Consider the following 23,624-nt stretch of genomic DNA (forward strand, 5'->3'; position numbering starts at 1 on the left):
CGGCGGTACGGTGACAACAGGCCGACTAGAAGAGGTTAAAAAAGCAATGTGCAAATTACGTCGCCATGATATTGCGAGTGCTACGCAAAACACCGCGAAATTGCGTTTTGTATGTATGAGCTAAGCATCACCTAGTTATCGCGAAGCCGCAGGTATAAGGTTTTAATGCCATGGGAGTGACGTATCAACGTGCGCGGCACATCACGATACAGCATCCTCCTCCTGGAAGCCGTTCTGGCTACAGCAAAGCAACAACGTCATGGCCTTCGAGATCTTACCGCGCGGGGCAGTATCTCGAAGGCCACGGTGAGGCTGGGGCCGGCCATCAACAAACTGAGCAGGCTTGATAAGTGTAAGCACAATTTTGAGAAGTTTCCAAGAAGTTGAAGATCACGTCGCTAGCTGAGAGCTGTTTACAATATCAAGAGGTTCACTGCTAAGGCGTTAAAAAAAGCTTTTAATCAAAGAAATAATCATGGTGAGAGACAAGATTAAAGTGAGGGACCGCTATGGAAGACGTGTCGTAATTCTGCCACTGTCACTTTAACAAACTTGTATGTCAAGCCGCAATCGCACATACATCTGGGGTGCATCAAAGACCTGCGAGTAAAATTATGTTTGCAATTATTTAAAACCATTTTAATTTATAGGCATGTGAATTTCCACCTTATTGATATACTTTCTTCCAGTGACGAACCCCGATAGATTATTATAAGGCTTGTACTGTAAAATTTTCCCCTTTGCAAGAGTCTATTTTTAGAACAAGTGGAGATTCATTTCTGTGGTCGTTTAGCTAAATCCACTCGATCCTTGGTTGACCCCTCTTAGTGGGAATCAGCCTTTGAAGATCAGCATTAAGAGCGTTCCGGCCAATGTTCCTTTCGTTCTGCTTTCGATTTCGCATCATCTGCTCGCATAATCTAAAAACAATAAACAATCTATATACTTGTTTTGCAAGCCTCACAGTGAAATTTGGTTTACTATGCTACATCGTATATTTAGATGTATATTCGGTTAACATTGAATCCTAAAACCTATTTTGGTATTTGCTATCCCTTCTCCTTCCTCTTGGCGCGTGCATGCTGGTTGGCGCCGCCGTGGCCATGTGCCATTAATTGCTCAGAAGAGGAACACGTAGCCATAATGGAGCCACGAAATAAGTTGCTTGGAGACCCGAAAGAAATGACCCCTCCGGCAGGTTTCCGCAGTCCTTTGCTGGCACTCTTACAGCGGTATGTCTGAAATGTTTTCCGGCATTTATCAAGCTTGCTTTTTCTCGTTTGTGTTCTATCCTTATAGTCACAGGGGTGAAGGACGGACAGTTCCGGTAATTGAAGCATTCGGGCCACTGACTAAAGGCAAGAAGGAAAAGAATTGCCGCGCCCTGTCCTTTCTTTTTTTCCTTTGTATTGATTTTCATGCAAAAACGATGGGAAACAGAGCGCAATGGGATGCAAACTTGCTGAAACCTAATTCACAGAAACCGAATCGTGCTTGAACCTAATCGGGAGCATCTGACCAATTAAGGCGGATTGAATCAATGGTGTGGCGCTCAGTGGTTGACAGGGTCGTTCAGCTTTTGTCAAACTTTGCGTTGTGCAGAGCCTTTCTCATGTGTATTCCGGATTACATTTTCATGGCGCTCCTGATACTCGCTATTTCTGTGTACCGAGTACGGGAGTTGTTTTCAATCTCTAGTGCATTAAAACTTACGCCACGCCAACGGGGCCTGTGTACTTTTGACAAGGAGTGTGCATTAGAGAAGCCAACGTCGTCATACATCAAGAAACGCTTTTTTCTTCTCTCTCTCCCTCTTCCTCTTTTAGCTGTTTACACAACGCAAAGTGACTTCGTCCTTAAGGCGGACCGCCCCTCAGCTCCAGGAAACGCGTTCGATGACAGTCTAAAGCGGCTGCATTCAATTCAAGCGCAAGGCAGTAACGTTCGCGCACAAAGGTTTCGATGCTAATTGAAGTGTTTCTGGATTTGCTCGCAGCCGCCGCAGATACCAAACGAGTCGTATTTACGAAAGTTTGTGTTCTTCAGGCCGTCTAATTCTTGGCGCGCTGCTGGAGTGCATTCACGCGAAATGTTTTCGGGTGGTTTTCCTGGAAGATATTGCATTTATTTGTACAAAGTTATATCTACCTACTTCAAGCAGTGGCATTACTTTTTTTATTTGAAACGTAAATCTTTACACAAGAGTTTCGCGAAATTTCAAAACTTGAAAACATCAACCATACAGTTTACAAACAAAACTAATTATCTGTCTGTCTGTCTGTCTTGTTGTCTGTCTGTCTGTCTGTCTGTTCGTTACTTGCGCCAAACTTCTGAAATGCACCTGCATAAAATCAACATATTTATTGAAACAAATATTTGAGCAGTCATCTGACGTAGGTTGCGTCCCAGAAGATTCGAAATGAGCATATGTTATCCCTATAGTTAAATCAGGTGTAAAATCTTGTGCTAATAACTACCGACCGCTCTCTCTAACGTCTACTGCATGCAAAACCCTTGAGCATATTTTTTAGTGAACTTTAGTGAACTTTATTGGTTTAATGATTCTATAGCTTATGATGAACACTGTTGTCGAATGACCGAGCAGAATTGACGTAAACACAATTATGCAGATTTTCATCCTCAAGTTTCGGGCAAAGATATTTTACAAGCTAACTAATTCGTTCTGTATGTAAATATGACATTTAAACTTTTCTTTATGCATAATTATATAGGCTAAAACTGCATAGGTAACCTACCAATATATCCGTAGTTTGACTTTGTCCGTATAGTATTCGACAAACGTGCGGAGAACTGGACACCTCCGAGATCCGAATATGTGATCCGAATTTGTACCAAAAGAAGAAAGATGAGTTAGCTGTGCGAAAAGGAGAGAATGGAGGCAAAAGCATAGTGCACAAACCAATTTTCCAACCATCACTGCTCATTTCCCGACTAGGAGGTCGGTACGACGCAAACGCGCCTATATAGCAGGCCTGTCCATTCTGCTTTATGACGTCATGCTTCGTGGACAGAAATTTACACAGTGATGCCAACGCTTCTTTAAAAGACAAGCCCCGGTGCAGTTCGATCCGTGACGTCATGCTATCTTGCCCGATTGCCATAGAATCCAATGGGGTTGCTCCCGAGTACCCATTGGGATTGTGACGTCACTGCAATCGTCACTCCCGCCTTGGCAATCGAAATTAAGGGTGAGGTAGCATGACGCCACGAATCGAAGTGAACACGTCTTTTGCTATCTATGTGGTGTTGATAAGCCGCGGTGATTTCGTCGTAACCGCTTTGGTCACGCCGGGCCCAGCAATAGAAATTTCGGCCTAGGCAGCGCGATGTCATACAGCACAGTGCACAGGCCTGATGTCTATGAGCCGCTGCCAAAGCCAATTGTGACGAAAGCGATGACTACAAGATCGCCGCGGAATAGACAGGAGCATTCTATGTTTTCTGTGGCATACAGGCAAGATAGTATGACGTCAGGAATCGAAGTGCACCAGCATTGTGCTATCTAGGAAGCGTTGTTCGATGCCACAGCAATAATTTGATTCTTCAAACATTGCAGTTACTGCGATGTGTTCCACTCTCTTTCTTTAGGTATGGCGTGGTCCTGGCATTCCTAACATTCTTCGTAGTTGCCGGGACAACCTACAGCCTTTTGAAGCTCTCCCGCATTGAAACTTACCCGAAAATGCTCGTTCCGGCTCAAAGGGTGCATATTCCAAGGAGCTTCTACGACGCGGACAACACTTCGGGGTACAGCTATAACATAGTGCCGGACATACTGCACTTGGTAAGGTGAGTCAGATAATCTGAGAAGTCGAGCACTTCTTGTGGCTATTATACAGCTATCAATATTAGTTAAAGGAGGCCTGTTGTAAAATTCTCGCTCCTTCTTCTTTTGAGAAGTGAAGACATATAAAGGATATCAACGCTTTTCCGCTCGGTTTAAAGCGAGTCATGATTTGCGGACCCTCCCGGATTGTCCTGACCGTTCCTGCTTGCTACAGTCTGCGGCATGGCTCATACCTAGGACACTGCTGTCAGCATTAATATCGTTGCTTATGTCCACGCTGCCGGCCATACTTTTTTGCGGAATTACTAAGGGACGAATGCAGGATACCGGAGTATTCTCATTGCAGGAAATTTACACCACAAAGAGCACAATTCCTATAATAAAGCAAACCTTCTTATGCAAATTTTTGGGGTTGATGATTGCCACATCTGCTTTAGTCAATCTTACGCCGAGGTAACAACTGTAGGATCGGCCCTCTAAAGTATGCCCGTCCACCCTTGATACATTCTCGAAGCAAATCGGGCCAATACCAAAAATAGTATGAAGCGCAGTCACGTGCGTCACGTGGTTTGTGCCAAATGCTGTGCAGCGTATAGAGAGTTGCGTGGCACTTGCTTACCCGCTTCACGCAAGCTTCAGTATCACGTGACTGAGAAATGTGCAGAGTATGGTGTTTCGGCCAGCTTTACTTCTTTGTGTAGGTGACAACCATTACCCAATCAATCTGAAGCCTCTAGCACCACACGGTGGTAATTTGATGTGTGGTATTACGTCAACGGGACAATATCACCTAATTTTCGGGCATTAGGTATCCATTGCATGTCCCATAGCCAGCTGGAAAATTTTGAGCGCAGCAAGGATGGTAAAAAAGTTGTGTCCTAACTTTTTTTTATGCCGCACCTAAGCCACAAAGGAATCTGGCAACACTGAATTGTGGCAAAATAAATTGGCCGGCTCGGTAAGGGCTCCCTCGAGGAACCGAAGCCGGTATCGAAGACCATGCTTTTCTCTGCTCCATATATCGGAATTGATGCTGCAGGAAATGGAAATACGTCATGGCCGTCATGCGTCATACGTCATGCGTCTTTGTCTCTGCAAGTGCGATTTGTTGGTTTACTGCTCCTTTTTATCGCGCGAGCGAAGGAATTTCGGGTGGAACTCAATTGCGACGTTGTTGCGGCAAGTTTGGTTGCCGTCAACACTTAAACATGAATGGCACGCCATGTACTACTCTGCAATGTTCGCTTCATAGTTAGCAAGCACGTCTGTAACGCGGCCTTAACAGGTATCCGCTGTTAAATGCAATACTCTTGACATCTGCGCAGGTACAATTCGCCCAAAGTGGAGTTTATTGACGTGGTGACTTTCCGCTCCATGTATTTGAACCATCGGCCCGAGAAGATATACGTTCACTGCAGTCCTTGCGGCTTTGAAGGGAACTATACTCGCTTTCTGGAAGGCATCAACTTCACCTTCATCCCCGCAGCTTTCCCCGAGGAGGTTTTTGGCATACCTATAAAGGTAAATAAGTGCTCTTTAGCCAGACAGCCTTATGTCCGTACAATTTACAGGTGTTTCCCACAATGATCACTAGAGGGAACTGTGGCGCTGCTATCGTGTCGGTACCATGGGAACGATGGGTAATGGTAGATGGATTTGTCTAGTCTTCGTATCTTTGGCTTTTACGTACCTGCGGCGGTGTTTATCACGCTTTCTTTAGCAGTATTTTTAGGCTATATTAGTTTTCGGAAGACACAAGTTCAGAAGTACCTGCCACACGCGTAATCACTTGAAAGTATTGTACTTCTAGTTCAAGACTTGCCTAAAATTGTCATTTCGCAAAGCCATTTGAAGCCAAAAAGAAAAAAAAAAGCACGACGTTTAGCTAAGCCCGTCTGCTGTAGCTGTCATTCCAACGCGCGCTGAGCCAACACACAAGAAGTAATAGTAGACAATAGCAGAGGAGCTACCTCTGGTAAGTTTTGAAGGAAGCGTGATGCATGCCCCATGCGTAGCCAGGGATTACGAGCACTGGAGCATACAACTACTATGTGGCGCTCCGGGAGCTCTGATATTCGAAATTCCCACGATGACGCAGGCCGTGCGTCACAGCCCTATGTGTAGCCAATTAGGAAGTTGAATCGAGTTAAATATGTTTACCGCGAGCTGATGTCGGGCCAGCTAATTTGCGCTCATCTTGCCAGTTTGCTCGATTCGTGCTCATCACATGCGGTTGCCATGGCCCATCCTAACCCGCCGGCATCATACTCGTATGTAGCATTCTGCGTTTGATTTCGTGACTGCTTCCTAATGATAGCAACACTGTTATACATTGTATTGATGTATACGCATTACACATCTTGCATTAATAGAATTATTACATTCATTCATTTGTTGATTCCTATGGAAGAACATTTTGGTTTTTTCGAGACGCGCGTTTAGGACGGTCACAACGCTGTTAAAAGCGCCACAAACACGCCACCCTACTTTTTTTTCTTCGCAGGGCCCTTTCGGCTGAAAACTTCGCAAACAATTAGGAACGCTTTTCTGGCCGCGCAAGAAAGCGCCTTTCATTCAGGACGTGTAGTTAGTCATGTAGAATCTCTTTCGTCTTAACATTTAGAAAAGATCTTGTTTATAAGGTATTCACGGAGCTCATTCACGGAGATAAGGTATTCACGGAGCACAAAGCTCATTTACGTGTTTCTTTTAATTATTCTTTTGAAAATCGTCGTATTTGGGGGCAAATTATGCCTGCCTGGTCGAGAAATTCCTGTGCAAGATACCGCGCTCGCTACTCTTATAGAGCTTTCACGAAAATTCTGCATAGCCTTAAAAAATGCACCTTGTCTGTAAAGTACTGCAAGATGCTTCGCAGCATTGTCTTCTTAGGTAGCACTGCAGATGAAGACTAAAAATTAATAAGTGCTTGGATGATGTGCTCAAAGGCACATGAAAATATTTACCCGATGTTGTTTAAGCTCCTGAAAATATTTAAGCATTGATCTATGTGCTGTAGCAGGACACATTACCACAAAACGGTATTCATTCTTGCTATAGATTTCCTAAAGTGCGCTTCAGCAAACGTAAAAGCCATTCGGCGCCTTATTCTACAGCAAGGGCACCTTGTGAAGCGCTGAGTTCGAACCAGCATAGGGAATTATGCTAAGCCTGACTTACAGCTATGCGATATGTTAGAAGTTATAGCTCTGATGCCCAACATTAAATCCTGCTTTTTAATATTCACCCAGACTTCAAAGTAATATTTATGTGAGCGACTGCATGTTGCCGGAAGCAGTAGGGCCTAAACGGGAATAAATTTTGTGCATGTGGCACAGTGTCTTGCTTAAATCGTCACCGACTTCCTTGGTTCACGCCTGCATTTTCCACGCAGGTATCTTACCACGCAACCGACGTGGTCCGCATCAGAGCTCTGATGCGTTACGGAGGCTACTACTTTGACCGAGACGTGTTCGTGATTCAATCCCTGCGACGCTTCCTGCGGTACGAGGCAACCATCAGCTTTGAGCCCGGGGACGCCATGGCAAACATGATGATGTTCTTTCACAAGAATTCGCGCTTCCTTCGGCTCTACCTGGAGACCTACCGCCAGTAAGTCGGGCGGTACTACTTTACTACTTTACTACTCCTGATACTACTTTTTCCCTTGAGAAGTGAGGCAGACGGTTCGAAGCGAATAGAATCCATCTAGTATGATGCCTACAGCCAACATAGCTTACTCTGGAGAGAAAAAAAGAAGATAAGGCTACCGCACAGTGCCCACGCATGGACACGGAAACCGCTGGCACTCCACCATGATACGCCAATTTCATGTTTGCTAGTTCAATAGACGAATGCCCAACGTAAGCGCGAACATGGGAATGGAAACCATACGCAACAGGATTGTATATTGAGGTGGAGCAATGGATGCTCTTGGTGTTTAAGAAGGTTGTCATTCTCAGGCCCTTTGCACAAGACGTTGAGTTCTCAGTGTGAATCAACAGCAGGCAAAGACTACGACATGCGATTGAGAGAAAACCCTTGGTACTAAGGCTTAGGGAGTCGATAGGTTAACTAGGTTGGGCGCCCACACACTTACCCTCTCACACACACATAAATAAACAAAAAGAAGAACATTGGATCTTTCTAGGAAAAAATTACGGAATGAAGTCGACATACAGTCTATAGGCACGTAATGTTCAGATGCCTGCTTTTGTATTATAATGGAAGTAGAAGGAGCATTATATATATATATATATATATATATATATATATATATATATATATATATATATATATATATATATATATATATATATATATATCCGATATATCTTAGATACTATATATCTGAATACATTCACGCAGGCCGCAATGCGAGTTTGCTCATGGTCATGTCATTGCGGACGTAACTTTCTTGGCTTAGTAATTATCTAAAGATTGTTATGTCTTCCAAATATTCCACCGTCTTCGGGTAGGCATGTTGGGCAAGAATTATTATGAGTATATAAAGCTACAAACACTCGGTCACAATAAATACATATCGCAGCAAATAACACGAACAATGTTTGTACGAAATAATATACTTAGCAGGAGTAACTTGAACTCTACCAGCGAAAAAGAAGGTTGGCAGTGACTTTAGGCTCGTGCGAAGTGTCACGAACAGACATCGTGGCCTCAAGGAGGACAACCAGCTTCGGCTCATCAACGCCTTTCTGCTGTCTCACTGAACCTACACTGTGGCCACGCACAACTGGCTCAGAGCCGAGTGGAAAAAGCTTAACGCTCTCATTAGAAAATTCCTCAAGAGAGCCCTCAGGCTGCTCGTCAGAACGCATACCGAGGACCTCCTTCGGCTCGGCATACACAACACCATGGAGGAGATAGCCGAGGTTCAGGAACAGGTCCAGCTAACTCGGCTGTCCACGACGCGAGCCTGCAGGCGTATCCTCCAGGAGATCGGACTCGCACCCACCAAGAACTTGGCTGAAAGCACCCAAATTTCCCAGCGAAATAGGGGAGAAGATCGTGGTCGCGCCTTTGTCCCTCAACGTTCAACCCGTTCACTTTTCAACCCGTTCAAGGACAGGGTCGAAGCAAGCTTGGACGCAGCTGCGTACCGAGACGGCAAGGCTTCTGGGGTTTCCGCCGTGTACACGCTGGGCAAAGTCATCAACTGTGCTTCCATCCGCACGACGACCAACCCCGAGGTGACCGAGCAAGTGGCCATTGCACTCGCCATGCAAGACGGTCGCGGAGAAAGGGTGTATAGCGATTCGAAAGTAGCCGTCAGGGCATTGCAGAAAGGCCGGGTAGCCCGGCAGGTAATTCAAGTTCTGAAAGGCGCCAAACACGGCGATACCTCCATGCACTCCATCGCTTGGTTCCCTGCACAGGTCGGGGCGATTAAGGGTGTTCCTCTTAACCTCGAAGAGTCTGCCCACGAGGGTGTGCGTGGCTTTACCGACCGCGCTGCCCTCCGATCGGGCGACTGTCTCCCCGGACACAGAGACGCTCCTACCACGCACAATGAATTTAATAAATTCTTTTACTTAGAAAGAAGGGTTTTCCCGCCGCCCCACCCCAAGCTCAGCAGGCCGCAGGCGGTCACGCTCAGACTCTTGGAAACGAACTCCTACCCATATCCGGCGTCCCTTAACAGCATATATCCCGAGATTTATCCGAATTGTTCTTGCGTGGCCTGTGGTGAGGTTGCTTCTTTGCCTCATATGCTCTGGGAGTGCGGTTCGCTGGGTCCGATGTTCACCAAGGAAGAGTGGGACGCGCTCCAGCGAAGTCCCGTTTTGAGGACCAAATGCTGGCCGTCCAGCGCGCCCGCGATCGGGCCGGCAGGCTAGATCTGTCAGTAGCGTCGTGGGATTAGCCTGGTGCTCGTTTTATCGAGTTTTGCTGGACACAATAAAGGTTCACTCACTCACTCACTCACTCACTCACTCACTCACTCACTCACTCACTCACTCACTCACTCACTCACTCACTCACTCACTCACTCACTCACTCACTCACTCACTCACTCACTCACTCACTCACTCACTCACTCACTCACTCACTCACTCACTCACTTTAGCATGCACTAAAGAGGATGAAGACGAAAGGCTGTGCGATCACGAGACAGTCATGAAGTTGATTGACATTCTCATTCGAATGCGTTGTTACTTCATATCACTTCTTTGCTCCATTCAAAGGTCGTTGGTTTAGGTGCCTTAATTAACTCTACCTTGATTGAAAGTGCCTCAATTGCCTTTCCCTTGACACCAATGGTCGTGGAGTTCCACCATTACTCGAGGCACCATATTTCTGGCGCGGATGAATTCTGGTCGCATAAAAGGTCAAGGGTTCGATTTTCACCTAAAGGTCGTGTGTTTGAGTGCTTTTGTTATCTCCATCTTAACGGACTTTGCCTTAATTAACATCATTGTCGCATGGTCGACTTTCGCCAGTAGTCGTGGGTGGCCAAAATCAATTTTAGGCGTCATTGAATTTCTGTGCCATAACGGCGGACGGACAATTTTTTTCGATAACGCCAGACATCGTACTTTTCGGTCTGCGAGGAACTTAAGGCTTTCACCTTTCGAAAAGGAAAGCCTTTGGCGGAAACCGTCTGAGGAAACCTGTCTATGCTAATGCCACGAGCGCTAAAGCAATACAGCGAGTCGCCGTATTGCTACAACCGAAACGCATCTTCTATGAGGCGTGAACTCATAGCCTGGAGATCCTCTATCGCCCTTCCACCGGGACATACTACGCCACCTGAAGGCTCCGCCGCTGGGTTTTCTTGTCACATTCGCCGCTATGTGGAGACGGCGCACCTGAACGATCCCCACAGGCGCTAAGTGCGTGCCTAGCCTAGATTGTTCTATTTCTGACGACGAAACGTGTTTGTCGTATTAAAAGGCGCAGAATTGCACAACATATTGTAAAATGCATCCAGAAAGCTTATCTTGTTGTAAGGTTCCAGTCATGCGTGCACGAATATAACATCCTCGTGCAGAGCCTGGGTGTGGCGTCATGGCGATTGCGTTGCCTAAACTGCCATAAACCGGCACGGCTCTAACCTTTCCACTGGTGCCCGTGTCGCGCGCTAGCTACGATTACCCGCTTATACGTATTTGTAGGGTTATGCTAATAAACGTAATTTGGAATGAAGAATTTAATATTGTCCTTGCTCAATTTGGTTTTCGAATGTAAGTGTCCTATCTTTTGTAAATACAGGTAATTGCCGAATTCTATTAGGATATATTTGAGGACCCAAAGCTGTCGAAGATGAAACACAAAGATGGTGCAAATTTACGGTAAGTTTCATCTCCGGCGGCTACGGTGGACATAGAAGACAAGAAGCTTCGAATCCAAGGGTGCATTATGTTGCTCGAGTCGCTGCACGCTTCAAGGTTAACCACTGTCATTCGTGAATCCCCGGAAAATTTTTAAGTATGCAAACAAGCTTACAATTAATACTTTTGCTTCATTTGTACTTTTAATAAGCAATGTTCCATAATTTACCGTGTAACGACAAAAGCTTGCTGACCATTTCAATATACTACAATGTGAGCGTCGTTCTAAATTTCTTAGCGAAAGCGACTACTTATAATGCATAAGGTATTCGTAAAGCCTTTCATATTCACTAAAATTCGCATCTGATAATATTACATTTGGTCTTCGATTCGGCTTCGAACAGTAATGTTCACACAGCCTTAGTGATTGCTTGAATAAATGTTTCATTGGTGATATGCCTCTTTTGCCTAATACGAACACTTGGAAAGGGGAATAATGAGCCGGGGGTCTAAGGCGCGGTGCAAGGAGATGGATGTACAACTGGTGTTACAGTCCGAATTTTCGGCCTAAAGCCACGAGATACTCATGGGCTATGTACCAGTCCTTCAGGCTACACACTGGCCGGATGCACTCCTCGCATCTGCTCCAGACCGACGTGATTTTTCCACATCGCATCGTCTCCTCGACTTTCCCACATCACGTGTTCGATGTTGGGTTGTACCGGTTGCTTTAAGTGTTGGGGCAGGAGTACAAGCCGCTGTACGAGGCGTCATGTGCGTAGTCGTCAACGTAACATCCTGCTCCCTTGCCTCCGCTAGATGTTTTGCTTAAGTTTGCCACATATCAACCACCTTTCGCCTGAGCACAAAGCTAGACTGCAACCAGAAAAGAAACACTTGCCCGGCGTTAAGTAAACTAGGAGGCTGCGCGTGCCGGTGTGGAGGTGCAGAGCCTCTTAGATACGCCGCACCTCTCTCTAAAAAAAGTTTGTTGTTAAGCACGTCGAAACACGGGGCCAGTTTATCACTTCAACGGTTCCGATTTCCACTGTGCAGGTTCGACGACTCGCGTTGGTATTACAACGCCGGCCAGCTGCCCACCAAGGCTGTACTCACTACGCACCCGCATCTCGTCCACCGAATGCAGTACGGCATCGAAGGCGGACTGGACATGCTAGGGGTCCTGTACGAGCCTCACGCCTACCCGTACTGGCGGAACGCCTTCACCATCCACCTTTACACGTTTCACCGCGGGGAGTCACCACACGATCCACTGCACGCGGCTACGTTTAACGAAACCAACATCCGGGACCTCGACAATGCCTTTGGGCAGATGGCGCGCTCGGTTCTGTTCGGAACCTCCGCCTTCGTGCCCCCGGAGGCCCCCATCCTGAGCGTCGCCGAGCTGGCGGCTAGAAAGGACCGGGGCGAAGACCTCACCAGCATGCGCCCAGGAAATGAGCGGCCATTTTATTACCCTGTGATCAACACCACCAAGTTTAAACGCCATCACTGACGCAAGCTCACATGGAGATTGTGTGCGGGGTGCTCTTAGGTTGTGAATTAATTTTAATACTTCAAAAAAGTGTTCTGGTTTACCCAACAGGGCCAGTGTGCTTAGGCTGAAGTGTTGTGATGTATAGAGTATAAAATGTTTGATGAGTTTTTGCAGCCACAACTGCTAGTGGTTGAGTCTCTCGTGTTTTTTTTAATGTCTACCAGTGTTAACAGCCTTCCCTTGGTGGAAAACTACAGGAAAAGGTCAGTTTTCTTTCTCCAGTGCCCTTATATGTGCTGAATCTAAACAACTTTTGCTACTTGCGTAGAAGACGTGTGACGTCGATGTTCCTATCGCTGCATTTGCAGTGGCTCCGGTGAAATGTTCTGCTGGTTTGTTACCTGTAACGTGTAGAGCACCTACACAAGCGAGATTAAGTAAGCGCAGAATAACGTCGAAGAAGTTAGGGGTTTTCCGCGGGTTTCTCAAAAGACAAAGCGTTGTTCCTCAGAACTTCATTACAGTGAAGGATTTCTGGGTCTACAAATGCGTTTGCTCCAATTTCTCCTCAGCATCACCTCTCGTTCCATCTTGCTGCGCGTTTTTGGACCAATGCTGTCCAAATAAAGCGCTTTCCTGGAGGAGTCAAAATCCCAGTGACTTCTTCAGGCACCCCTGAAAACGAAAAAAAAAAGAACGCAAGCCACCATCTTTGCCATTTTAGTCAACTTCTGGTTAGTAACATGCTATACTTCGTTGAACTCTTTGTCTTATCTACTTTCTTTTACTTAGGAGATCGTATTTCATCTATACATCTTTAGAAGTTTCTTGTTTTTAGTACTTCTGGCCTTTCGAGTACAAGAGTGAAAGGGTTCAAATAAAACTGAAGATGTTTCCTTAGCGAAATTCCAGGTTGTACGTTGAAGCTTAAGTTTAAAAGGGGAAAGAAATGGAAGAAGAGAGAATATAGCAAATCAAAAAGGGTAATACAAGAGAGAAGAAAAAAAGGAAGGAAAGAAAGGACAGAAATACTGAAGAACTTCAAAGGAGAAGCGATATGTACGCACGACACACTTGTACTTTCAATGCAGCATAGTTGAAGAAAGCCTAAATAGAGTTTTTCCTGTGTTATCTCTTTCTTTCTACAATAATAATGATATGAAATTTTCTTTTCTAAGAGCCAAGCTAAGTCCAAGTGTAATTTGCTTTATCAAGAATGACATAATAATATCTATTTTCAATTCAGTAAACTCGCAAAGCATTTCATTTTTAGCCCTCTTAAAATCACCTCACTACTCCGAAAGTTAGGCCAATAAACGTTGTTATTACTTTCTGTGACCTGTTACTAAAACCGCCGATAAGAGGAGCATTTCCGACAAGAGTAGGGGGAAAAATTTTTGAAATGTCATTTGCATGCCCCCTAATGCTTCATGCTTGTTGTCCTTTTTATCGCCTCTCATAAAAACTACAAGCTCTGATTCATGGATCGTAGTTGTGAATAGTTGAACACTTTTAAACAATTAAGACAAGAGTGTATGAGTCGCGACGCCAACTGCATAAGTCGGAAAGATAACTGAACAGTAACTTAGGAAGCACATGTCTGCTGCCATACTCGATCAGACAGCGTTCGACCACACGTCCTCTGTGATTAAATAAAGTGGAACTGTAAGCCCTTGTATCATTCTGTAGTCTTCACAAACGTTGACGTACCATTCCGTCGTCGAAGATCTTCCCGTCCTCATAATTCATTCCGGTGTTGGCCTAAACAATGTAAAAGCGAAATAGGTTTATTTAGTAGTAGAGAGGCTCAGCTCTACCAGCTAAAACCAGCAAATTTGAAACTTGTGCGCTCTAAGCGTGTAGTTATTGCTTAGTTACAAGTCATGGATGTCCAGCGCATAATTTCAATGTGCGTTCACCAGTCGCTGAACACATTGCAAATCTTTGCGGTCTTTATGCCACGGTCTTTATGCACACAGAGGGAGGCGTTCCTTTCTCATCACCTAACCACGATGACAGCGCAAATAATGAAATACTTTGGTATCAACGCGGGATCTAATGGACCATTGTCAACAATTTAAGGCTTTTAAACAGTCATCAGCATGTCGGGTAATTTACGTTATTATTATATTTTGCCATCTTTCTAAGCCCCTATATTATTCGTACAGCGCAACATAGAAACCTCATGCATCAAGGTTTAACAAGAAGCTATAGCTCGGGAGCGCCTTAAACAAATACATGTGAAAGGAGAAATCATTATCAACAAAGTTGAAACCGATGTTGTTGTAATGTTCGGTGCATATATATATATATATATATATATATATATATATATATATATATATATATATATATATATATATATATCCATTGATTGTAGGAAGAAATTTGCTATTTACATTATTGTATTTTTTTATTCTAAAATTGTTGAAAACTCCAAGAAAGCTTGAGTACCCAGCGCATAACTGTAATACACCTCCGAAATGTAGGGCACACAAAAATTTTAATTATGTACACGACTCCCATATACACCCATGATTTGTGAACAGGGCATTTGCAGAACCCACTACGAATTCTAACAATTTTAAGTTAGGTGTGAATTCACAGATTAATTGGATGCGCTTAAACTGTTCTTGGTATTGAGCGAATTGATGGGTAAACTGCGTTCCAGTTTCTTTTTTTCGGTTGTCGATAGCCGCAAACTTTGGTGCAGCATTTTAATATATCAGCAATAATAGTGCTTTTGCAGAAAAAAAAAAATATTGACATCGTCTCATTCGTTCGCTATTTAGAAAATTTCTCCGTTTGTCTTGAATAAGAGAATCGGAGTTGGTACTTTCTGCACGTATTTCCCAGTCGCACTCTTGTATATCACACACTTGCCTCCCAAGGCACCCATTTTTACGAAAAAGTTTAAATATAAGGCGCATTTTGTACAAGACGCCAATTTTATACAATATTGCACACCTTGCAACGAGTTACTAGAGGGTTCGCATGCACGTATCTTCACCGCAAAGGGCCGAACTTGCGTAATTCTGACGCGCTCAGCTACTACGCACCGCTGATTACCCGATGATTAGGCGCCATCAAAGAAACTCATCTCGCACGAATGTCTGTGAGCGCAAGGTGAAATTGTGTTATTCATGTCAAGTGAACGTTATCTAAGTGAACCCTGTTCTGACTTCGCCTTTGTCATTAGTGCAGCCATGCGGCACCTCCTATGTTCATTAGGGCAAAAATTCACATATAAGGCTTTTAAGCAGTAAAAGACGTGTCACCGGAAAAACTAAGGAAAAAGAACGCCCGTCTTATACGCCGGTAGATACGGTAATAGTTCGCACAGTCCAAAGTATGGACTACACATGTATAGCTCATTATTAGCTCCAGCGTGAATGAATTACACGGTACATAACCGAAATGAAAACAACGGCTAATACACACGAAGAACACCGAAAGTTAACAATGAGTCAGCAGCAACTACAGCTGTGTTCATTCATTAGGTAAGTTAGCCGTAGTTTGCACAGTATGAGTGATTTTGGCCCTCTGCATACTGCATGCAATTTGTGCACCACGTACACCACGTACATGCACGGCTATCCAACATAAGCAACGCAACACTGAACATTTTGTGTCTCTTTGAAGCGAGTATAGCTTTCAGCTCACATCCTGAATACGTAATTTAGAAAACCTGAGTTCCACGTTCCTCTCTTGTTGACACGCACCTTGACTTCGGCAGCGGCGTCCTGAGTACAGGTTACGTACTGCAATGAAGAAAAATGGAGGAATAATAATATCGCCATTCTTAACATTCATTTCGACATGCCTTCTCACCGCGAAGTTAAGAACACATCCGTTTCGTCGTCCGTCACACATCCATAATTTCGTTAACAATACTGCGCAACGCTGTTGAAATGCCAACATTATGCCATTCACGCTTCGGTTTAGCAACTTTAGCGTCACATTATAGTGACTCACTATACCGGAAAAGTTAGAATCTCAGTGCGCAGTGACATCCTGGACAAGTTACATCAAAGTAGACCTGTGCCCACGCAGCTTTTTTTTAAGCGATAGCGGAATACGCGTTCAATGCGGAGTTTTAACATCGTATATTCCTTATTTTGTTTCCTAATTCCTAGTCTTTAGTTCGTATTAGACTCAATGGCCTACTAGGCTGGGCGTCTTTACAGTCACGCCATCCCTAAGAAACGAAAATTTATCTTCTGCCTAATAACTGAAATAACAAAAATTACCCATTCATCCAGCTTTGAAACTCTGTGCGACCGCAGCAGGTGCCGCAACGTCATCGAAACCAAGTGATACTTCCCAACGTCGCCTTTCACCACTACTGCACTGCCTCCGAGATGATTACATGCACGCTACAACTCTCAGAGTCTACGGGACGTCCAGAACGGCGCACAAGTTTGCGGGCGTTGACACAGTATAATTACCGAGTGCTTAGCGCAGTCGGCCAGATAATGAACGTTGCCGCGGGAACAGTTGTTGTTCGATGCACAGTGGCGGTGGCCGGGGTAAATATGGCTCCTTTATAATGCAAAAAAAAATTTTGACAAAGAAGCTTAGGACTTCTTATGTGAACGAACGCCAGGGCATTGTAGTCGCTTTGGTGAAATGTTTTCCCTTGCGCATTCACGGGCATGTCGTCCTGCACGTTGTAAACTTGCACGGGGTTCCTTTTTGAGTCGTGATGTCGGTGGTGTACCGCATTTTATACAATAGTGATTTCGCGTCCAGATTGTTGCTGCTGTTGTTTCCTGTTCGATGAAGAAGAACGGCAGGCTAAAAAGCTCCGTTGCCATCGCGTGGCTCATACCCAGTTCGCTCACTGGCTGCGCCCTAGCTGCTGTTGCCGCGCTGGTCACTGCTTCTCTACGACCTGAATAAACGCACTTTACACCTGTCACGTATTTGGGTACTACCAACAAAGGGGACAGGCCTAGAAATTGATACGTGGGGAGGAGCGGTGCATTTTCGCATATTGAAAGATCATTAGCGCGTGATAGAAGACGATGACGACGGTGACCCGCACACCAAAAGCGTTGCGTGAGCTTTTGCATATATGGAAGACACAATGTCGGGTTGTGTTAGACATTGAGGAATTGGACGTCAATCAGAGCATTTATTGAACGGTGTTTATACTCTTGGCACCATCGGCTATTTTTGGTACCATGTTAGGTCACGCCACCGCCGGGTTTTCGCGAAATGGTCGGTGTAATGGTGCCGCAGAAATACCACTCTTAGCCGCTTTCCCAACCTTTGCGTGATCTTTGCTGTCTAGCCCCCGAAACATTGCTCTGGCTGACGAAAAAGAAAATGAAAAGAATGTTCCATGTCCCACTGATAAAAGCGAGAACTCGCGCTATTATGGCTAATAGTAAAACTTATGTTTTACGCCTGGAAAGACGCCTCTTTAGTAGCGCCACAATTCATTAGAAGTGAGATATGTTAGAGATCGTATGTGTACAGAGCCAGAAGAACAAAACTGACTGCTATTGGAAGGCCGCGTTTAATAAAGGTTTCTTTGCAGCGTCCGAAGGTGCATGCGCTGTGGTCTCTGTAGGTGCTGTGAAGTCTGGGTGCACTCGTGCGATCAGCATTCTCAGCCAGCATCCTCCACATGAGATTTTGAACAAAAGTATCTTAACCAATACAGCGGGTCTGAACGTTGCCTGAACACTAATTGGCTTAACGTTGAGAGACACCCTGAGATGACTTTGACCGGAATGTTCCTTGCAACATGTTGACAAGGAAGGTGGGGGCGGTGATGTGGATTTAATGACCGCGACGGCGTAATGAAAAGGACCGACACGAGAAACCCAGTTCCCGTGTCCCTGACTTCTTTCGCAGTGAAAGGCTTTTTCATAGACATCTGCCTCCTGTCACTACAGCAGACGGCGCATATCTTTTGAACGTAGCCTCAATGTACTGACAGTGGCCATGCGATTTAATGTTTCTTTGAACCGACGCTTAAGTAATACATCATCTCTGTCCTTCACTATACCTTTCTTTTCGTCATTTTTACCTGCATTCATTTTCTAAACGTCCCTTTCATCCCTCGTAGCGCTTTACTCCTATAGAAGAGAAACGCAGTGCCTTCCACCTATATAGCTTGCTGGTTAAAACTAGTCTAACATTATTCTCCGACAGCTGTACACCCCGATGAAGCGCTCCCATGTAATGTGTAGACATGACTTTCAAATTTAAAAACCAATCAGCATCCATGTATTATACATCGGTGCTGCTTACGACGTATTCCTTGGTATTCATTATGTGCAGGGACAGATATTTCGCACAGCGTGAATACCGTTCTGCAGGTGACCCAGAGAAAATTAAGAGAGTGCGCTCAGACACTGGCTTTTTGAACCCATACTCATTAGGTCATAAGATTTCTTGGTTTCAACCTTTCAATTCACGAATTTTCTATACACCTTTTTTTCAATACACAAATTTTAGGGCTTTGAAGTCAGACTAGTCTCTCGTACTGGAAACATGTTAGCACTAATAACAGCTCCACACAGTGAATGTTCTTGCGCAAGCAGGCGCACCACTCGAAACGTGGTTGAAACCCTCACCACGGCTGGCTTCTTGTCGTCTGGCTCAGACGCCAGTTTTGCACCACATTCGTTTAGTTGTGGTACCATCTGGTTGACGACCTGCGAGTAATTGAGAAGCAAGAAAAATAAGCATCGAAGGGCTGCTGATTTGAACTTATTGAACGCGAGCGCCTTGCATGCCGGGTTTTGGTCTGCCTCTTTATAGAATTTGATGAGGTGGAAGCTTGGGCGAGTTGATGATTCAATATCGACATGTTTTCACAGCTCAATATATGAGGACTGAAGGAAGAACACAATACAGGCGCTGACTACAACTGATGTTTATTTGCGAAATCACCAGAACTATATACATGAACTAAAACAATAAATACTTCATTTCGTTTTTTTGTGAGGGCAATATACGGCATGCTGCTGCAAACGTCACCCAGTCGCTGTTTCTTGTCAGCCTCTATGATTTCACGTATAAGCTGTTCTCGTTGTTTGGAAATTACGACGCCGTTTTCAAATTCAGAGTCACAATGGCAGTCTCTGCAGTGAATGCCACGGCGACCTTGCACGGCGGCATCAACATAATAAAAATGCTCTTTCAATCGATCATTTAAACATCATCCTGTTTGGCCAACGCATTTCTTTCTGCAATCCGAGGGAATCATGTAAAGCACACCCAGTGTGCATGCTCCAAAGCGCTTCCTATTGTTAGTGCTGCAAATATTTCGTCGTGTGGCATGAGCATTCGCACGCCTAGAGAGCACTGATAATTTTTACGTGGAAGAACACAAACAAATTCTGCCTATCTGCCTATCTTCTTCAAGATGTGCGACATCTCGTGCAAGTAAGGGAGCACCGCGACTGGCTTATTGTCACTGGCAGCGCTGTGAGCTGGTGCTTTGTCTTCCAGCTTGATTTTCTTTAATATCTTTTCTGCGACTGAAACTAACAAGACCTCGGAGTATCCAGCATATGTTAGGCGGGAGGCCTGTGCTTGGTGACTGCGCGTTAAAGAGCGAAAGCAAGAGTTGGTTAGGGCATTTGTGAACCAAAGATTTGCAATGCCCCGTTTAACCAGCTTAGAATGAGCCGTCAGATAAGACGAGAGTGGATTGTTCCCTCTCGGCTCATACATCCAGCACAATTGATCTATAGAGATACTAAGTCGCACATCCAAAAACCTTAACGAGTTATCTACCGGTAGCTCATGCGTCAGAACCAGTGGCGACAAACACTCGTTGAACAGGAAAAGTGCATCTTAAACGACAGGCTCAGAACCTCGACCTTCACACGCAAAAAGTAACAAGAAGTCATCCATAAAACGGAAAACATTTACTACCAGGGTGTTATCAAGGCGGCTAGCAATAAGTCGGTCATAGTAAGCGAGAAAAATGTCGCTTAACAATGGTGCTATGCATGAACCAATGCACACACTGCTTTTTTTAATGGAAATGTGTTCACGTCTCATGACATGAACACGACTTACCATGACCACCTTATTCGGAAGGTAATGGGATCGTTCCCCACTTGCGGCAAGTTGAGCCTTTATCCACTTTAATTTCCAATAATTTATCGTTTTTTATTTCATTTATTACGCACAAGTAGTTTTTCCTACGTTGTGCTTGGTGTCAGTGTTTGTTGGCTTTTTATGATACGACTAATAAAAATCGGGCCCCTCGGTTAACCCCCTTTCTTCTCGTCTATCTTTTTCCACTTCTTACTCTATATTACAGTTTTTCTTGTGGATTTCACAAAGGAAGAATCTTGAACCACTGGGTTCAAGATTTTGCCCATTGCTTTCGAATGTTCATTGAGGATTTGAAAACTTCGCTGTTGAACACCATCAATCGACATTACGGTGTATTGCTTACACTGGGAATGGCTGATGAGCCCGCCATTAGTTACGCCCGAAACATCTACAACCTTGATATGAATCTTTTGTGTTGCCATGTGCCATGTGCTGATATTTTAGACAGAACAAGATGAGGTGAAGTCTTTTTTCCCTGCCTTATTAGTAATGCCTAAATATCTGATTCTCGTGTACTCAATCTACAAAATCATACAATAAAGATAAGTTGATAGTTGGTGCTCCATTTTTGTTTTGTTTATTAGGTTCTCCCGCTGTATGGCGCTAAATACTCTATTCAAACTTTCCTTTTCCAGTTCTCCCAATAGTTTATCCCTTCGTGCACTGTGCTTTTTCTCAGGAGTAGACTCGGCAGCTCACGTATCTTAATTACTAGATAATCATCCCATCATCATCATAAGCAACAACCAATCTTAAGTCCACTGCAAGACGAAGGCCTCTCCTTCCCACCTCCGATTACCCCTGTGCTGCGCCAACCGATTCCAACTTGCGCCTGCGAATTTCTTAATTCCATCACCCCACCTAGTCTTTTGCCATCCTCGACTGCGTTTCCTTTCTATTGGCACCGATTCTGTAACCTTAATTGTCCACCGGCTTTCTAACCGCTTAGGTAATATTTGCAACCCACCTGCACGGCAACTTCCGGTGTCATCGACGCCATGTCCAAGAGGCAGTCGCGCATCTCAGAATACTTGCTCATAAAGAGCTGCTTGCTGTACGGATCGGTTATCTTCTCTTCGACCACCCTTCTGAGCATTTCCTTCATACCATCCGCATCACCTTTAGCGCACGTGACAGAAAAAAAGAAGATACAAAACATGAGGAGAAGGCACAGTCATGGTTTCAGAGCCTATTTCATGCGCTTATGACAATGCCCAGACCGCTTTGACATGTGCCCGCGATACAGGCTTGCTCAAGATAGTAAAAGACAGGCACGCAGTGCACAATAACAAATAGAACGTGAAAGAAAACACAAACGCCTGTTTGTGTCCATGTTCAGCCGGCCTGCCTTTTCGTGCCGAGCTTCCAAGCCAACGTACTCAACTTGTGAGCGATTCTCAGGGTGCTCAAGGCTGGGTCTACAATGGATTGCGATACCATCAACCACGCGATACCATCAACGTGCGAGCATCGATTAGCACTGTGCACAGGCTGGGAACGTAATTAAGAAGCCGCGTCCGATGCGCCAATCGGCAGAATCAACAAGAAATTTCATTTCAGCTGCGATTCCCCGCAATATGTCACGTAGTCACAAAGGCATCCTGCAAGTTTTCAGCAGTGTACATCAGGTTTCATTCGTTTCGAAGAGCATGTCGCGGACGAGTCACACATCCTGTTAAACAAAACGTCCCTCCATGCCTCTGCTGCTTAAGAACAAGAGATGAGGCCCAATTCCACTTGAAACAAGACGTACGACATGACGGAAACGACGTATGTCGGCAACAAACAAGTTTTTTATTGCGTTCAGTAACGCTGTAAAAACAATTTTTTAGAGACCATGCTATCAAATGACACGACAGACGATTTACCTTGAACCTTATGCCATACGGGGCATCAGTATAACAATTGATGAATGATTGGTCGTCTGCTACGCACAGGCGTCTGCCAAAACAGTTTCTTCACCTTGGATTGGGCCCATTGCAGCGGTGATCAGAAGAAAGGCAAGAACGAAGATCCGGAGGCGCATGGTATCCTGGATTCCCGACGAATCTTGATTCAGAAGAGCACACCTTCGATCTCTACACATGCCCAGACGTGGGACCTATAACGATACAGGCGGTTCTCGCATGGTTGGTGAAGCATGCAAAACACGCTCAAAAAGAACGAAGTTGCGTGCATTTTTTTTTCTTTTCGAATTCGATGGGATCATTACGATGTTCACGCAGTTTGTCAAGACGTCATTGTTCGCTCAGCCATTTTTACTATTTATTTTCGCGTGAGTCTGCATTCGATCACGTCTTTGCAGGAATCCCTTAGTTCTCAGTCGACGGAGTCGTCAACGCTGTACGTCACCGACCTTGATCACGTCTCGAAAAATGGCCGGAAGACAGAGCAGCTACACCGCGCTACATTCGCAGCACCGTGAATTATTCAACGTCTTGTGGCCCTGTAGACCGCGGAGATGCGTCAAATGCGGCGGGCACGCCTTGACGAGCACGGAGGCTTCCTTGTCCTGCCCGTCGCGTGTAGTGCAAAAATTGAGTGTTCTTTTTTTTATTTTTTCGGGGCTTCGCATCACCGCTCGCCATGAAAAAGCCCCGACTTTCCCGCTTGATCGCACGGGCGCTGACGCTTGGTGTATCTGCCGTGCGTTTCTGGCGTTGTTTCTTTCGTCTTGAATCAGAGTAACAAAGTTCGACGCCATCCACGTTTGCTGGGTTCTGCGTCGTCCAAAAGGAGCCGCACCGTTTTTGCTAGCCATTGAAATTTCGCTGATTTGAACACACCACTGTTTCTTACCTACAAGGCAAGGAACGACCAATAATGACATTACTGCACGTTAACTACAAAGCGCGAGAAAGAAAAACAGGACCACAGCTGTCGTCTTTTTTGTGCCCAGCGCTTGTCCTGCTTTCTTTCTCGTGTTTTGTTTGTTCGT

The 23,624-nt window shown here is 44.9% G+C and overlaps 3 protein-coding genes across 4 annotated transcripts; 2 read left to right on the forward strand and 1 right to left on the reverse strand.

Moving 5' to 3' along the window:
- The first annotated feature begins 3,626 nt into the window (after positions 1 to 3,626).
- Positions 3,627 to 6,326, forward strand: LOC142558500 (uncharacterized). Its single transcript, XM_075670627.1, has 3 exons — positions 3,627 to 3,810; positions 5,134 to 5,329; positions 6,312 to 6,326. Exons 1-3 carry the CDS (start codon positions 3,704 to 3,706, stop codon positions 6,324 to 6,326), a joined length of 318 nt encoding a protein of 105 aa, XP_075526742.1. The 5' UTR covers positions 3,627 to 3,703.
- An 889-nt stretch (positions 6,327 to 7,215) lies between these two features.
- On the forward strand, positions 7,216 to 12,763 carry LOC142558138 (uncharacterized). The gene is made up of 2 exons (XM_075670295.1): positions 7,216 to 7,420; positions 12,157 to 12,763. Exons 1-2 carry the CDS (start codon positions 7,245 to 7,247, stop codon positions 12,614 to 12,616), a joined length of 636 nt encoding a protein of 211 aa, XP_075526410.1. The 5' UTR covers positions 7,216 to 7,244; the 3' UTR covers positions 12,617 to 12,763.
- A 314-nt stretch (positions 12,764 to 13,077) lies between these two features.
- Positions 13,078 to 22,799, reverse strand: LOC142558139 (uncharacterized). 2 transcript variants are annotated; one of them, XM_075670297.1, is made up of 6 exons: positions 22,649 to 22,799; positions 21,654 to 21,805; positions 19,189 to 19,269; positions 16,321 to 16,359; positions 14,309 to 14,359; positions 13,078 to 13,273 (listed from the first exon to the last, which is right to left on the reverse strand). In XM_075670297.1, the coding sequence occupies exons 1-6, from the start codon at positions 22,770 to 22,772 to the stop codon at positions 13,244 to 13,246; spliced, it is 477 nt and encodes a 158-aa protein (XP_075526412.1). In that variant the 5' UTR covers positions 22,773 to 22,799; the 3' UTR covers positions 13,078 to 13,243. The 2 variants fall into 2 exon arrangements, with proteins under 2 accessions (XP_075526412.1, XP_075526413.1); XM_075670298.1 differs by lacking the exon at positions 22,649 to 22,799 and adding an exon at positions 22,555 to 22,642.
- Between the last annotated feature and the right edge of the window lie 825 nt (positions 22,800 to 23,624).

The sequence above is a fragment of the Dermacentor variabilis genome, chromosome 9 (genome assembly GCF_050947875.1).
Source record: "Dermacentor variabilis isolate Ectoservices chromosome 9, ASM5094787v1, whole genome shotgun sequence".
Classification (NCBI taxonomy): Eukaryota; Metazoa; Arthropoda; class Arachnida; order Ixodida; family Ixodidae; genus Dermacentor; species Dermacentor variabilis.

Bases quoted from the DNA above. Each gene is read 5' to 3' on its own strand.
- LOC142558500 (XM_075670627.1), top strand. From the start codon at position 3,704: ATGCTCGTTCCGGCTCAAAGGGTGCATATTCCAAGGAGCTTCTACGAC. The intron at 3,811-5,133 runs GTGAGTCAGATA...ACATCTGCGCAG, and splicing joins GACATACTGCACTTGGTAAG to GTACAATTCGCCCAAAGTGG.
- LOC142558138 (XM_075670295.1), top strand. From the start codon at position 7,245: ATGCGTTACGGAGGCTACTACTTTGACCGAGACGTGTTCGTGATTCAA. The intron at 7,421-12,156 runs GTAAGTCGGGCG...TCCACTGTGCAG, and splicing joins TACCTGGAGACCTACCGCCA to GTTCGACGACTCGCGTTGGT.
- LOC142558139 (XM_075670297.1), bottom strand. From the start codon at position 22,772: ATGTGTAGAGATCGAAGGTGTGCTCTTCTGAATCAAGATTCGTCGGGA. The intron at 19,270-21,653 runs GTGGGTTGCAAA...AATTACTCGCAG, and splicing joins CACCGGAAGTTGCCGTGCAG to GTCGTCAACCAGATGGTACC. The intron at 13,274-14,308 runs GTACGTCAACGT...TTTCGTTTTCAG, and splicing joins AGATCTTCGACGACGGAATG to GGGTGCCTGAAGAAGTCACT.